Source organism: Plecotus auritus, assembly GCF_963455305.1.
Source record: "Plecotus auritus genome assembly, chromosome: 6".
Lineage (NCBI taxonomy): Eukaryota > Metazoa > Chordata > Mammalia > Chiroptera > Vespertilionidae > Plecotus > Plecotus auritus.
Window position 1 is genome coordinate 130,958,123 of NC_137773.1, and position 13,863 is coordinate 130,971,985.

The 13,863-nt window shown below is 53.7% G+C and overlaps 1 protein-coding gene across 2 annotated transcripts in view; it reads left to right on the forward strand.

Moving 5' to 3' along the window:
• Nucleotides 1-1,090: 1,090 nt before the first annotated feature.
• Nucleotides 1,091-13,863, forward strand: part of FAM3D (FAM3 metabolism regulating signaling molecule D) — a 28,765-nt gene continuing 15,992 nt past the window's right edge. For both annotated transcript variants that reach the window (XM_080675560.1, XM_080675559.1), the window contains exons 1-3: nucleotides 1,091-1,324; nucleotides 9,771-9,820; nucleotides 11,595-11,702. In XM_080675560.1, coding sequence (XP_080531686.1) covers nucleotides 9,808-9,820; nucleotides 11,595-11,702 — 121 coding nt within the window. In that variant the 5' untranslated portion in view covers nucleotides 1,091-1,324; nucleotides 9,771-9,807. The remainder of the gene's footprint in view (nucleotides 1,325-9,770; nucleotides 9,821-11,594; nucleotides 11,703-13,863) is intronic.

Here is a 13,863-nt window from a genome sequence, read left to right on the forward strand (position 1 = left end):
AAGGAGTTCATCACCACCAAACCAGGATTACATGAAATGCTGAAGGGTGTTCTTTAAGAAGAGGAAGAAGAAGAAAAAGGTAAAGATAAAAATTATGAACAACAAAATGACATCAAATACATACCTACCAACAAGTGAATCTAAAAATCAAGTGAATAAAAAATCTGAAGAACAGAATGGACTGGTGAATATAATAGAATCAGGGACATAGAAAGGGAGTGGACTGACAATTCCCAGGGGGAAGGGGGTGTGAGGGGTACGGGAAGAGATTGGACAAAAATCTTACACCTATGGATGAAGACAGTGGCAGGGGGTAAGAGCATGGGGTGGGGTGGGGAATCAGGTGGAGGGGAGCTATGGGGGGGAAAAAAAAAGAGGAACACCTGTAATAATCTGAACAATAAAGATTTATTAAAAAATAATAATAATAACCCTGAAGAAAAAAAAAAAAAAAAACCTGCATTCACTGCTGCACTGAAATTCTAGCCCTACTGGCCTCTCTGTTCATCCTCCCTCCAGTAACCTCTAATTCCACGTGCTCCGGTGCCCCAAACGACCAGACCACTTTCTCTCTCTCTGTTCCTCACTCCTGATCAGGCTCACTCTCACTGTTCATCATCCAGGCTCACTCTCACTCTCTGCTGTCCCTCCACCCTTCTGTGCTGCCCCACCCCACACACCTGGCTGAATGGGTCTCCGCCCCAGGCTCACCTCCCCCTTCCTCCAGCAGCCCCGCCCTGACCAAGGGCCTCAGCAGGTGACAGCGGCTTCACCCCACTTCATCCCCAGGCCTGGGAGGTGGTCTGCATGGGATTCATTTGGGGTGGGGGGTAGTGTTTTGTTGTGTTTTGTTTTGTGTTTTCAGGCAGACATTGTGGTATATCATTCCCAAGTTGCTCAAATTCCCAGCCAAACCTCCTCCGCCAAGGAAGGACTCTGTGGGGAGCAGAACTTAGTCTGGGCCCGAGCCAGGGCTCACTCCAAGGGGCCAGGCAAGACTAGAGACTCATTTCCTGCCAGGGAGCCCTTAGGTTAACTTCCTCCTTCCGGGTGAGACTGTTTAAAAGGGCAGGGAGAGTTTATGGCAGGCCTCTTGGAAGGAGGGCAGCGCCTGGGCAGGGCCAGGAGGAGCTGGCCACGGAAGGTGATCCATGAGGCGCTTCATCCTCCCTCTGGGCCTGCTGCATCCACAGGGCCCACCTGGGAGGCCCCAGCCCCTCCGAGACCCGGAAGCCAGACTCTCTGACAGGGACCCAAGACCCCAGCTGGACCCTCTTGCCTTCTTTCTCCACCGAAGCGGGGAAGCGGGAGCTTGAGCCCTCAGGTATGTTCCTATCAGAATGTGAAGGGCAAGGCCTCTGAGTCACATTATTGAGAGGAAGGAAAATGAAGGTGGGTGGGTAGCAAATAAGGAGAGGAAGCCAAAAGGAGAGGAGGGAAACCACATAATGAAAGAGATTTCTGAGATCAGACTGAGGAAGGTGGTTTTATCTGAGGGGCCAGTTCTGATCAGTTAGTGGAGGACAGCAATGAGGATGTGAGGCATTGAGTCTGGGTGCAAAGTGTGCCGTGGTTAATTAGCTACGTCTGCCTAGCTAAGGGCCCAAGAATGAGGTGGGGCTTGCAAGCCAGGGATTTGATAACCTACATGGCAGGCTTTTTTCCTTAACCACAGAGACCTTTCTTTGGGTATTTCTTCATTCATTCACTCATCTAGTCATTAAAAAAACACACTTGACCTTCAACTATGAGCCACACAAATATTTGAAGAAGGAATGTTGTTCTTTGGCTCCAACTCTCATTTTTCTCAAAAAATAATTGTCTGAAAGTTACAACAAAGGTTCGTGGTCTTGAGAGGTTTTCTAGCCATGTAATGTCAGACTAACCCCTTCTTTGATTAAGACTCAATTTTCTCATCTGTAAAATGGAAGTGATCATCTGGATATCCCCTATTAATCCCTGTAGTTCTCACTGTCTGGCATCTAGGATAATAATCACTAAAACACATGAAACAGCCAGGCTCTGTGCTAAGTGCTCTCTATATAATAACACATTTAATCTTCATGTCACCTCTCTGAGGAAGGCACCATTACTACTCCCATTTTGCAGGTGGGAAAGCAAGGCTCTGGGAGATAAAACAGCTTCCCTCCCAGGGCCGTGCTCTGCCGCCGCAGCGCTGCCTCTGACCCAGCTGATGCCACCTCCATGGCTGGAAGAGGGCTGGGGCAGGCACATCTTCCCAGACGATCCCTTCAATGAGCAGTTCAGCCTGCATGTCAGACAAACAAGGATTCAATGATTAAAAAGACAGGAGAGCAAAGCAGATGTGGTCCTCGCCTGGAAGTAAAACAACTTGTACAGGTGGCCATTTCAAACCAGTTTTGAAAGGAGCCATAGAGGAGATAGCCCGGGAATCAGGACAGACTTCTCTGCGATTACATTTGCAGGGGAATGGTAGCAGGGGTAGGAGAGCAGGATGGGTAAGCACTTGGCACACAGCAGACTCCAGGAGGTGGGGAGAGGGAAGAGAGAGGAGAGAGGGAGGAGAGGGAGGAGAGGGGGGAGAAGGAGGATAGGAGGAGAGGGGGGAGAGGGAGGAGAGGGAGGAGAACTCTGCAGAGGAGGCAGGAGCTGGTGGTGGGAGGTGAGGTAGCAGCCAGGTGGCCACTCCCAGGCCGAGCACGGCTATGGGGAGGAGTTGGGCTTTGCCCAGTGTTTGCTCCAGTCTGTCCATCTGCCTGTCTGCTCTAGTGCATCTGCCAGCCCCCATACGTGCTGTCCACTGTCCACCTCAGGCCAGCCAGTATTAGACGGGCTGGTCTCATCTGAGGAGGAGCAGCTGCCGTTGGGGTCTGTCCTATGGCCGTCCTGTACACGCCTCCTTCTGAGCCCAACTCCATGTGTACACACAGGCCCAGCAACTCCGATCCAATAGAAAGTTGAGAGTCTACAGAGCCAAGGGGTCCTTCCTGGGGTGGGGGACGCTTGAGGCCATGGTTTGTCAACATGTTGGGCTGGGCAGCAGATGAGACCAACCCCTGTCTAACATTGGCAGGCCCAGCACAGCTCCTGGTGGACTGCGGCCAGCCTGTGTGAGGGCTGGAGGCCCCTGTGAGCAAGAGGTGGAACGTCCTCATCAGATAGGCCTGTGCCACCTAGCCACCCTGGAGCCAGAAATGGGGCCAGCCCTACCCACCTGCTGATGGTGTGAGGGCGAGCATTAGAAGAAGGGAGAATGGATGCTGGACAGGTGACCAAAGTAACAGGTGGCCACCACCCCTAGCTCCAACCACCCCTACTTCATTTAACCAGTTACTAAGGTAATGAATCGCAATGCCTACTGGCATTCTACTTGTATGAGTCACTTTATACTGGGCAAGTCACTTAATTTCTCTAAGCCCAATTTCTTCCTGGGTAAAGGGCAGTTAATAAAATAATCTGCCTCACAAGATTGTTGGGAAGATTAAATGAAAGGAGACAGGGCTCAAAATGGACAGGCTAACAACAATAATACTTAGTAGGATCATTATTATGATTATTAGTAAGATTCTGTCTCCTCCTGAGATCTCTGGCTCCCACAGCTCCCCAGGGAAGATTTCTCTCCCAGTGCCTCCCGGAGACCTGGCCTTGGTTAATCCAAGCAGCCACCACTCAGCTGCCTCTGCAGGAAGGAATAAACCCACCCACCAGGTCTGAAGTGCACTTCCTCATTCTCGACCTGCTGGAGTGATCCAGACAGGCCACCAGCTGGCCTGCTGGGTCAGGGGCGAACCAGAGGCTCCAGGCAGCCCCTCCCTGGTCCAATCAGTCCTCTCACAGCCAGGCTCTCAGCAAAGAGGCATGAACTGAAGATGCCCAGCAGCCTCAGGTCATTCCATCCCCCCAACACTAGGGGGAAGGGGCTACATGATGGACCAGACAGCCTCCCCCTTCCTCCCGCTGCTCTGGCAGAGCCTGGAGAAGCCCATTCCCCTCTGGGCACACTTTTCTCTCATCTTGGAGGGATTTCTGCCTCCTTGGGAGGGCGGGGAAGGGCAGAGGGCACAACCCCAAGGGGCAGAGCCAGGGGCCTGCTTGCTTAGTGGTGAGGAGCGCCTCCTCAGCACCGTATTCTTTGGGCGCATTCTCTCATTTAACCTTCGCTGCATTAAAGATTGTGGTGGCCGTGTACAGACAAGGAAACTGAGGCTGAGACAGGATTGTGTCCAAAGCCCCCACTCTTAACTGCCATGTTATACGGATGCAGTTCCCAAGCCAGAGGCGGCCCTGCAAACCCAAAGGTGCAAATATGGCTCGAGCTGCCCCTCCCTGGTGGCCCCTGGGAGCTGGCACTGAGCAAAGCACCCTCGGGTGATAATCTGGTCAGTGAACTGGGAGGACAGTCCCCCTGAAAACCCACGTGAGGACAGAGCAGGAAGCTGAGCCCTGCAGAGCAGGGGGGCTGGCGGAGCCTCCCCCTGAGTGAGAGGGGGCAGAAGATTAGGGACTCTCTAACCCAGGGGTGGGGGACATCGCATGAGGGCCGTCTAAGGCCCGGCCAAGGCATTGGGGTGAGTTCGTTAAATGTTTGACCAAGTATAGCAGGCTAATTTTTAAGTTGATTATTTTGTATGGCCCTTGAATAATGTTATACATACCCTGATGGCCCTTGGCAGAAGAAGGTTCCCCACCGTTACTCTAATCCCACCACCACGGCAGCCCTTCCGACCAAACCCAGGTGCTGACGCCCAGCAAAGGGAGCAGCAGGGCTCACGCCCACCTCGGGCTAAGGGGGGGCCACACCTGGAATTGAGGTCCACAAACTACAGCCCACAACCAATTCCTGCCCACCACCTGTTTTGGTAAACAAAGTTTGATTAGAACACAGCGCATGCATTCATGCCCACACTGTCCACGCTGCTTTCCTGGGCAATAGCAGAGGTGACTTTCGTGACTGAGACCAGGGGGCCGACGAAGCCCCGAAGCTCTCCTCCCTGGGCCTTCCCAGGATGCTCTCAGGCCTGGCCTGGAGGAGTAGAACCAGTAGCTGAGAATGTGGCCCCCAGGTCTGTCTCTGCCTGGGTTTGACTCTGAGATCCTTTCTTCCTCTGACTCCTCCCAGCTGTGAGACCTGGCCTCTCTGTGCCTCAGTTTCCCCAAACTCCTCACTGAGCTGCTGTAGGATTAACTTATTAAAAATAAGGCAGGCCTGTTGTCTCAGTCTGGGGAGTATTTCAGGAATTTTAATAAACGAGGCATGTGGTCTGCGGCCTCGGGTTTGACATGCTTGCTGTGAACACGGGAGTTCACACAAAGGACCCTTCAGAGGAGGAGGCAGCTCTGGTTACTTGATTACTGCACACAGGGCCCGAAGGCGGGAAACTCAGGGCAAGAGAAAACTGGGTCCAGGCAGGTCACACACATGCCTGGTTAGGCCCTGACACGCACGTGTGTGTGTGTGTGTGTGTGTGTGTGTGTGTGTGTGTGTGTGTGTGTTTGACACACAGGGCTGTCACTGTCGGTCTCTCAGTGTCTCCTTCTTTGCTCTGTTCCCATCTGTCTACCTCGGTCTCAGTCTTTCCTCCGGGTCCCTCTCCCTCAGACCCTGTCGCTCCCTCTACGGTTCCCACCCCCACTCCCAGGCATGCGGGCCTCCCTCGCCATGACTCCCTGCTCACACACCGCCCAACAGAAAGATGCCAGGGGAAACAGAGAGTGCCCCTGCCTTTGGTGACATTTAATCCACATCATTTCCAAGGTTGAGGAGGAAATGGCCTGAGCTGGAATCTCCCGAGGAGACGTGTGAGATTCTAAGGGCTGAGCAGGTCCCCTGGACGTAGCTCAGCTTCGGAGAAAATGTGGGGCCACTTAGATGGAGGCAGCAGCTCCCAGTTTGTCTGTCTGTTTTTCCTCATGATTTTCCTTTTCAAGCAGAAAGCCACTCTCCTCCCTCTAACGACAGCTGCTGCACGTGCACTGTGGGCCTTGGTGCCCCTCTCCCGTCCAGTGGATTCCGGGAGGCCACGGTTGAGCTGAAAGGCCCCTTTGTACAGAGGTCTCTGGAAACAGTAGGAAGCCCAGGTTCCGCTCCCACAGGGCCATTAAGAACTGTCACCAGCGACCTGGCAGAGAGCTGCCGTGGTGGCATTTTGGCTGCACAGAAACAATAAACATCTGTTGGGAGCCTGCCATGGAGGTGCACCAGCAGGAAGCAGCAGGTGGCAGGGGCTGCCAGCAGGGAGGAGCGGGGCGGAGGCCAGCAAACCCCATCCAGACAGGTGGCCTCCCTGCCCCACGCCCCTTTCCCACCAGGCGAATAGCATCACCCTCATTGTACAAAAGAGGAAGCCAAGGCCCCAGGACACACCACTAGTAAGTGGAACTCAGGTCTGTCGGCTCACAAAGCCCACCTCCTTCCCCTACGTTGCAGGCCTGTTACTGCCTGATTCTCTCAGGACCAAAACCACACGGAGCGCCCCACTGCTCAGCCCTTGCATTCGCATCTGCTGGCGCAACTGGTCTGCAGCAGGAGGTGGTGTGTGTAAAGGCCCAGAAAGGGACGCCAGCAGCCCCAGACTTACTGATGTCTAGCTTAGCATTATCAGGAGAAAACAGTCTCCCTCCCCAGTGCCCATAAACCCATCCAAGGAAAAACTCTGATTGGCCTTGCTTGGGTCACATGCTCCTTCCTGATCCAATCACGAGAAAACTCAATGCTTTGATTGACCCAGTGCCTTCGGACAGGGTCAGGGCACCATGGTGAATGTCCCCCCATTCAGGAGCACAGGTAAGCGTTTAACCTAGAGGAAGCGACTTCTACACTGAGACCTGTAGGGTGAGTAGGAGTGTCCCAGGCAATGAGGCTGAAGAACAGTGTTCAGACAGAGGGCCTAGCAATCCAGAGGCCCAGGCTGCTCCAGAGAGTGTCTCACTCACACCAGTATCCCCCGTGCCTACGGCACAGCCTGCCATCCCACCAGTGCTCAGAGAATGCTTCGGGAATGAAATCCATAATTGGCTGTGTGACCTTGGATACATCACTTGCCCTCTCTGAACTTCAGCTTCCTTTTCTAGCTGGTAGCTTAATCAGCCTAACCTTCTAAGACGATGCAAGAATCTACCCAAGCACTTCCTCTGTGCTCGACTTGTGCAGAGACAAGGCCTGCCTGCCATGGGACAAAAAAGGGGCTTATACACTTGGCCAGACCTGCAGCCAGAAATCAGAAGGGGTCCAGGGGGAGGGGCAGGATAAAGAGAGGCTCAAGGACAGCGAGGCCAACAGTGGGCTCTCCAGTCAGGGCGAAGTGGGGCAGTTCTCAACTTCCCACTCCCCACCCCCCACCCCATCCCCTACTTTCCACCCTCCCACCCCATCTACCTGTGATCACACACCACCCTGGGCCCAGCGAGCAACCACACAGGGAGGGCAGGACATCGCTCCCTGGCCCCTGGCCCCAGAACACCCTAACCTGAATAATAGGTTGTGACATCTCAGCAGGAACGAGGAAGAAAGGAACTGTTTGGGGTTTGGGTGGCTGACAGGGAATTCTTGTCCACCCAGCCTACGATCCTGTCCCTGGTGCCGTGCTCCCTCCCACCCCCAGCAGGCCAGGCCTGGGCTTCAACTCCAGAGCAGCCACGGCTGGCAGGGCGAGCCACTGGGGACTCAGGAGAGCAGTGAGCCCTGCAGTGCTGAGAGGGTAGTGGGGGCTCATCCAGGAGGGACAGCAGGCCGTCCCTGTCCCTCCCCTGCCCCTGCCCCTGCGCTGAAGCCAGAGTCCCTGCTTGGCCCGGGCATGACAGCAAGAGGCTAGCTCCCTGCCCAGGTATATGCCCTGCCCCTATCGCTTCTCTCTCTCTCCCACCATGTCTCTCTCTCTCTCTCTCTCTCTCTCTCTCTCTCTCTCTCTCTCTCTCTTCCCCCCGCCTCTCCCACCCCCCCGGCTCTGTACACAGGTGATAGTTTTTCTTTATCTCTGTTCTCCTCCTTGTCCTGGTCTCTCTTCTGTCTTGTTCTTTCTCTCTTTCTGTCTCTGTCTCTCCATCTCTCTCTCCCTTTGTCCTTGTCCTTGTCTCTCTAGTCTGTCTCTGTGCATGCTCCCTGTGGAATATCCATGTCTGTCCATTCATCTGTCTATCCCTCTCCCTTCTGTCTGACCTTGCCCCTGTCCTTCCCTCCTGTCTGCCCCAGTTATCCTAACTCCTCCATGCACAGGGGACCCCACAGACTGTCCTTTGAGCCTCATCCAGGTGCCTGAACTCCTGGACTATATAGGTCACCCCTAGGAACATTCAAGAGATAATACATTTTTATATGGCAGCGGGGGGGGGGCAGGGGGGAGGAGGGGATATTGGTCACTTGAATTTCAGAAAGTTAACTTGTACAAAATCTCTGTGGGTGGGGCCAGACGACCTCTCTGCTTTCTCATCTAGAAGGCCCTGGAGGGGTCGAGCCAGGACGGTGGGTTTTATATAATTCTCAAAAGGAGACGTGGATTTGCCTTTGTCGTCGCTGTTGTTTATTATTTTTTTTAATATATTTTATTGATATTTCACAGAGAGGAAGGGAGAGGGATAGAGAGCCAGAAACATCGATGAGAGAGAAACATCGACCAGCTGCCTCCTGCACACTCCCCACTGGGGATGTTCCCGCAACCAAGGTACATGCCCTTGACCGGAATCGAACCTGGGACCTTTCAGTTTGCAGGCCGACGCTCTATCCACGGAGCCAAACTGGTTTTGGCTGTCGTCGCTGTTGTTTAAATATCAACGACAGATCCAGCCCACCAGCCTCAGTGCCAGGTCCCTGGCTTGGCTCGTATCTGGATCCTTGGCGGTTGGGCTTCAGACACCATGTCTGTTGAGATAGATTCTTAGGGTGAAGAAGATTCTGGGGGGGTTGGGAGACGGGAAGAGCGGTGGGAGCCAGTCGCCCTGGGCTGGCTGTGGTGAGGCCTAGACCTGGGACAGTGGTCTCCAGCCCAGCATCTCCAGAGTCCTGCTGGGGGTCAAAGCTGCCGAATCACTGGTAACTGCCCAGCGTCTGGGGGTCAGCCTGAGGGGGTGGGCCCAAGGATGACCCTCCTCTTGCGCAGGACTCAAAAGGGGAGGAAACTTCTATTTCAACTCTCCTCTCAGACAAAAATCACTGGTGGGGGGACCCTGTGGGGATGGGGTGGCCAGACACCCACATCCAGATTCCGACTCTGACCCTTGCAAGCTGAGCAATCCTGAGCTTAGCCCTGGCGAGTCTTAGCTACTCCCCGAAAATGCAGGCTGTGAGGATTAAAGCAGATGATGCACATACAGTGCAAACGCACCTGCAATACGCGGGCCCTGATCGCTCTTCATTTGCTACATCAGCAAAGATCCCTCCCTGATGGTTTCCATGGGGCTCGCTAGCTCATGTCTCTTAAATGGATGGATGGATGGATGGATGGATGGATGGATGGATGGATGGATGGACAAGTGGGTGGATGGATGGGGAAATAAATCAATAATCCAAGAGATGGTGGCTGGCAGACTGCACCTTACTCTACTTTCTAATCTCTACACGCAAAAAAACCATGTTGACTATCAAATCCCAGTGAAGGAGAGGTGGAGGCAGAGAGGGAAGAAAGAAAACCGCTGCTCTGTCCACATGGCAGATGGTGAGGCACCAATCTGAAAGGATGGTGGCCTCACTTAGAGGTGCCGGTCCCTAACCTTCAGTCCTGTTCACTCTCAGACTCCTTCTCACCCTCGTGGAAGAGCCAAGCTCAGGTTTTGAATTCGATTTTCTTCTCTCACAGGCTTCTGCTGAGCCCGAGCCGCTCCTCCCGGGACAGGATGAGACCATCAGGTAGGACCGGGAACCAGGATTCTAGGGCTCGAGGTTGGGTCCGAGGTTGGTTTGGAATCCTTTTTCTGTCAGCAGTGTCTGCTGTTCTGGACTCAGAGGTCATCTGGCTGTATCTTTGTTAATTGGTCAGGCCAGAATTCCAGGAAGAAACCAATCCAGGGCGAGCCTGGGGAGTGAAGGAGGCGACTTTGCCTCCAGGCTGAAGGGCTAGGAAACCTTTGGCGCAGGGACCCCAATGCGGCCGGGATCATGGGGAATCCTCCGCTTGGAAAGCCCTGGCCTTATTGGAAATTAGGGACAAAATATTTGCTTCTAGAAAATCTCTTCCAGAATCCTCATACCATCGGGTGGGCATGAAGAGAACTTTGCCTTCTAGTCTATGCCCTCATTTGGACAGATAGAGAAACTGAGGCACTGACTAGGAAATGAACACAGTTCTCTGACATCCCAAAACAGCTGTGGGGGAGTTGAGTTTCAAAGCCAATTTAATAGCCTGGCTTCAAGTCCCACCCCCATCACTTACTCACCAAGTGACCACCTCCCTGAGCCTCAGTTTCCTCATCTGTAAAATAGGAATAACCAGTAGGATCCAGCACAGGGTTGTTGTGAGGATGAACTGAGACAATGCATGTAAAAGCTATTGGCACGGTGCCTGGCACAAAATGAGTGCTGTGTAATGTGATCCCCAAGAGAAAATCCCACAAATAGCCACACTGTGTCCTTGAGGATGAGGGTCCCCCACACACCTGCACTCCACCCCACAGCATCCAGGGGGCAGTCTCGCTCACCCCAAGGAGCTTGGGACCAGCGCGAGGCCACAGAGCTGAATTCGGGGCTGAGGAGAAGCGTGATGCCGAGGAGGCGGAGAGGTGGTCAGGCAAGGAGCCAGGGCTCTGGCCTGATGGTTGGATTGGATCCGGAAGCAGCAGCAGCCACCAGAGTCCTTGAGCGGGAGGTGGATTGGAGCCCACTTCTCGCCCTCATGGAAGAGCAAAGAGTAGGACCAGGGGCTCAGGGTGGTCCATCCCATATGTGGGTTGGTCCCCAGTGATGGGATGGGTTAGGCAGCATGTGTCTGTGAGGCAGGGGAGGCCGCCTCTGTCTGGTGTTCCTGTCGAGAGCTGTGTGTGGTTATCTGTGGTGGCTCTCGGGGGGAGCTGATGAAAAATGTGGGGGACAAACACCACTCCCCAAGCCAGCCTAGAGGCTGCCTAACAGTGACAACAATCACATTGCTCTCAGCAAGCATGGGCTCAGTGGCAAGGGTGTCATCATATTCACTCTGTGACTGAGGGACTCCAACTCAGAGAGGCCAAGCTCCGTCCGAGGCCACACAGCGGTGGGTGGCTGCCAGCACTGGCCAGGGCCCTCCTGATGGCTGTGCAGGCTCACCTCCAGGCTGTCTGCAGCAGAGCCCGCCTCCTGCCCGCCTGTGGTGGGTTCCCAGACCTCACCCCTAGAGCTACTCTCTCTGAAGGGCTCCAGTAAGGTGTGTTTCTAACTTTCTCTCCTGTGGCCCCACTTGGGGGATGCGGCCTGTCATCATGCAGCACCATCTCACCATTCTCATCATCACGTGGTTCACACGGCTCTCAGCTCGGGGGCCCATGGGCTGGCCCACAGTGTGGATGGGTGGTGATGGTTGCAACGTGGGGTCTCATGACGTGGTCGCACTGTGAGGATCTGGCAAGGACTCACATGCAGTCTCGACACGTGGCTTTGCGATGCCGCCTGATGCTGTCTGGTCTCATGTCCGTGTCTCCTTGCTCTGCAGGACTGTTTCGTTTCCTGGCCTTCATCTTTGTCCTGATCACCTCATTGATCTTTATCCGCAGCTATATGAGCATCAGCCTGAAAACCATCCGTCTGCCCCGCTGGCTGGGTGAGTGCAGCTCACTGCTGGGGCAAGGCCTGTGGACCAGGGCTAAGGGCTGAAGATCTCTTCCTCCCTCCATCCCTGGGGACCCTGGAGACATGACAGAGTGTAGGCTTGCCTTTGGCACCCCGGCCATTGTGGGGTGGGAGGTGAGAGAGGACACCCCCAGCCTGTCAAAAGCCCGGAGCCCATGGGGAACAGAGAAGTGTCCCAAGGCCCTGGCCAAAGCATGTGCCTACTACATCAAGGGCTAGTTTGGAAATGAGACCCAAGAAGGAAGGCAGAAAGAAGGAAAGCAGGGAGGGGACGGGGAAGAAAACTGTCTGTGCATCGAGTGGCTTCCACCTGCACCGGCTCTTCCCTCCACCTGCGACCCTCTTCGCGCAGATCGCCTTGTGGCCAGCTCCTTCTCAGCCTTCAGGTCTTTGCTCAGATGTTACTCTTCAGATGCCTTTCCTGACCACCCAGCTACAGCTGCATTTGTCATCAATGTCATTTATTTGTTTTTCACTTGGTTGTTGTCTGTCTCCACCCTCTGGAGTGTAAGCTTCCTGAAGGCAAGGATTTTAGCTTGTGCACACCCATCTCTCTAGCCCCTGGTACAGAGCAGATGCTCAGTAAACATTCACTAAGTGAAAGAAAAATGGATGGATACATGGGTGATGAATGGGTGGGTGGAGGGGTGGATGAATGGTGATGGGTGATGGGTGGGTGATGGGTGGGTGATGGGTAGAGAAATGGATGAATGGTGATGGGTGATGGGTGAATGGATGGGTGGAGGGATGGATGAATGGTGATGGGTAATGGGTGGGTGATGGGTGGTGATGGTTGCTAGCAGCTTTACAGTCATAGTCTCATTTAATCTGCACAAAGGCCCCCAGGGTGATCCATGTTGTGACTGTGGAGTGCACTCATGCTTGACCTCATGTTGTGGTTTTATGTGTGGTCTGAGAAAACAGAAGCTTCCAAATTCCCCTTGTAGATGTCAGAATAGGAATGGGAATCCAATCCTCCCAAATCCAAATCCTATCAAAGGAAGGAGAGAAAGGGGATGACTGATACCTCTGAATTTGTCCTCCCGGAAGACCGAGAGCCACCTGCAATGGCATAGTCAAACGTAATAATGTATAGCACCCAGGCCAGCCCATAGCTTCATAGCAGCTGGAAGCCAGGCACCCTGTCTTAACACAAGCTCCCCACCGTGGAGTCTCAGATGTCCCTCACCTCGTCCACTTGTCAACCACAGTTTATACCCGTCAGGATGATTTATACAGATGCATGCTGGCCGCCATGTCCGCAGCCCAGGGCACTGCTTTTATTGACTAGAGATTGGCTGGGCTGCACTGATGGCCTTGGAGGAGATGGGCCCAGGTTGGTGATGGAGGCTCAGACAGGAGTCGAGACCAGGGGTGTCCTCTGGAGGAGAGAGCCCCAGCCTGAGGTGGGAGAGGAGACAGTGTTTGAAAGGAGACCCCAGAACTCAACCACCTGGGATTTAACAAATCAATACCTCCAACCAAAATTATCAAGTAGAGGGATGGATGAATGGTGATGGGTGCAAGATCCCAAGTCCTGAGAAAATCCCACCTTGTAGATAATGCATTAATATAGAAGCACATGTATTACTAGAGCACACACTTATTTTCTAATATGTTATGATATATTGATATACAGTTGGTTTCCTTTCTAATCCAATCTGTTTTGTTTCATGATTTGGTAACTTACAGTCTGTTACAGTCGGAGATACTAAGTGTCTCAAGAGAACTGGGAATAAATGTATTCATAGGCTTTCCCAAAGCACCACAGGTCCATGGCACCGAAATCAGGAGACTAACTCCTGTTCTACCTGCCAAACTGGGCAGGGTCTTTCCGATGGGCGTGACGAACCCAGCTCTAACTGGTTGAAAGGAAACGGGATATCTGTGTCATGTGACTGGGGAGTCCATGGATAGCGGGCTTCAGGTGTGGCCCTCACAAAGCCTCCAGAGTCCCCGTGTCCCTGCTCTGCTGGTTGCTACCTAACCTCCTTCCTGGCAGCTGTCTCTCTCAGGCAGGTGTGATGGCTACCATCACTCCAGATGCTCTCCTTCCCGCTGAGCTGAGACACTTCCCTCTCCCTCAGGGCCATATATCCCCCGCCCCGGGAAGGGCTGTCCCGCGGAATGTA